The 2,143-nt window shown below is 34.1% G+C and overlaps 1 protein-coding gene across 1 annotated transcript in view; it reads right to left on the bottom strand.

The window, feature by feature from the left end:
* LOC111038577 overlaps positions 1-2,143 on the bottom strand; it is a 3,032-nt gene extending 889 nt beyond the window's left edge. Inside the window, exon 1 of the mRNA XM_022321731.1 lies at positions 2,095-2,143. Within this exon, the coding sequence (XP_022177423.1) occupies positions 2,095-2,143 (49 nt within the window). The remainder of the gene's footprint in view (positions 1-2,094) is intronic.

The following is a 2,143-nucleotide window of genomic DNA, read 5'->3' as shown; positions in this document are numbered from 1 at the left end:
AAACGTAAATTTGCGCGATGTTTTGATGTCGCTCGCGCGAATGATAATCGGCTGTGCAGCTGATTGTGGTGTCGCCGGTACGGTCTAAATATAGCGTAACTGGGTCAACGTACTCGGCGGCGGTGGTGAACCTGTTTGTCTCGGCGGCGTGCGGCGGCGGTTGACAACGGTGGCGTGCGGCGACGGCTTACGACGACGACAGCGATACCGGTTTGAGTATTCTTACCCGTACGCTGCGCTGTTATCTGCGGTACTGTGGTAATGTCGCAGGACGCAAGGCAAGAGTTCGGAGGGGTTGTGTTATATAACGCTATCGCGCTATCTTAATTACTTCCCACGGCCGTTTCACGGTTATTCGCGGTCGCGATGGAATTCCCCTTTTGTACCAGAATACTTCTTACGTAATTCGGACTCGGGGATCCTAGCTAACCGGAAAACACAGACCTGGCTAAAACTACCTTAATACTAATATAATAAGCCTTTATCCGAGGTACCTATGTGTCAGCGTGAATAAAATTCTTACCTTTGCGCTGACTGCTAATTGGAGGTGATTCCTCTGCGGGGAGCCAATTTGACACGGCTACGGCGGTGGATATAGATCGCGGTGAGCCGGTCTTGAGGTGTAACCCACGAACAACAAAAAAAAAAGAACGACGACCACTGGTTCTGGTGTAAATCGATTTATTCGGACGCCAAAGAAAAAAAAAAAAAAAAAAAAAAAAAACAGGGTCATGGGGGGGGATTCGACACCCAAATCCCCCCCCGTAATTACGCCACTGTAAAGGTTACAGTACAACGTAAATATTGTAACTATTGTTCCTATAATAATATGAAATAAACTGTTTACTTTTCCTTAATTAATAGTAAATGTCAGAGTATAAAGTATATAAACACTATAACTCCTAAGACACAAATGGTGGACACAATTATTTTTACAAGATTGAAATGATTAAAAGAGTCAGTATGATATCCAAGTCTAAAATTATAATCATGGTAAAGCAGTAGGTGTACCTTACTCATTCTGAAAAAACATCTCAAAATTCGTAACTATAGATATTATAGTACCTATCTAATTACGACCTTCACCTTGACCATATAAGGAAGGACCGATAACGTAACCAAATTTCGAATCAAATGAATGCCAGTCATATAATATGCTAAATATTGACAGTTTTATGTCTTATAAGTAAAAATTTAAGGTCTTATTTAAAAACAAAAAGTTTTATTGTTCGTAAAAATATTTAATTTCGCAAAAATACTTTAAAACAAATGTGACTAACGATTTTTGGTATTTTATAGTTGTATTAGTAATAGCTTAGTAGCTAAGTATAACTTAACCTTGTATTATATTTTCTTTTCAGGTCATAACAATAAAAATAAAATATCAAATTTTCAAATACTATTTTTAGCACTAAAAATATAAAACTAGGTATGTAGGATCACTAACTATAATGTATTTAAAATGTTTAAATGTACCCATATAGTTACCTAAAAGTATTACCATTTATATTGTGTATTATACCATTATACAAATGTATTATTTCTATTAAACAGCAACTCAAAGTTACCTAAAAGTATTACCTTATTAGCTATTGTGCTTATTTTATAATTATAAAAAAATAATTTTATTTACGTTTAAGAAAGTTTAAAATAACAACACTAAGAAAAGTAATAAATTCTCTTCTATACACATACACATATGTTATACATCGATACTTCTAATCAAATTCTTTACATCAATTTGCATCTAGGAACTGTTTAGGGAGAAGCAAACTCAAAAGTTTTTAAGTTCATGGACCACTCACGTCTATAAAACGCAATTTCGGTTAAGAATCGGAGTACTGATTGCACACCTTATATTTAAGGTCAGTATACCAAGTGCGCTTGCATTCAAATTATTGTTTTATTTTCAGATATAAAAATATTGTTGTTCGCTCTAATTCCTTTAAATTTAATTTTAGTTGATTATTGTTATCATATTATTGTAAATAACTTTGAATTGCAATAATGTGTTGTAAACCGTTATATTGTTTGTAAATAAATGTCACACCAACAATATTCATTGAATGTGAAAAAAACTATACATTTATATACTTTGAATAGTTTCAGTACAAGTTCTATAACCTAATAGGCAAACTATCAT

The sequence above is a fragment of the Myzus persicae genome, unplaced genomic scaffold, assembly GCF_001856785.1.
Source record: "Myzus persicae strain clone G006 unplaced genomic scaffold, MPER_G0061.0, whole genome shotgun sequence".
In the NCBI taxonomy this organism is placed as follows: domain Eukaryota; kingdom Metazoa; phylum Arthropoda; class Insecta; order Hemiptera; family Aphididae; genus Myzus; species Myzus persicae.
Note: the sequence above shows the minus strand (reverse complement) of the source record. Positions and strands in the feature narration are given on the sequence as shown.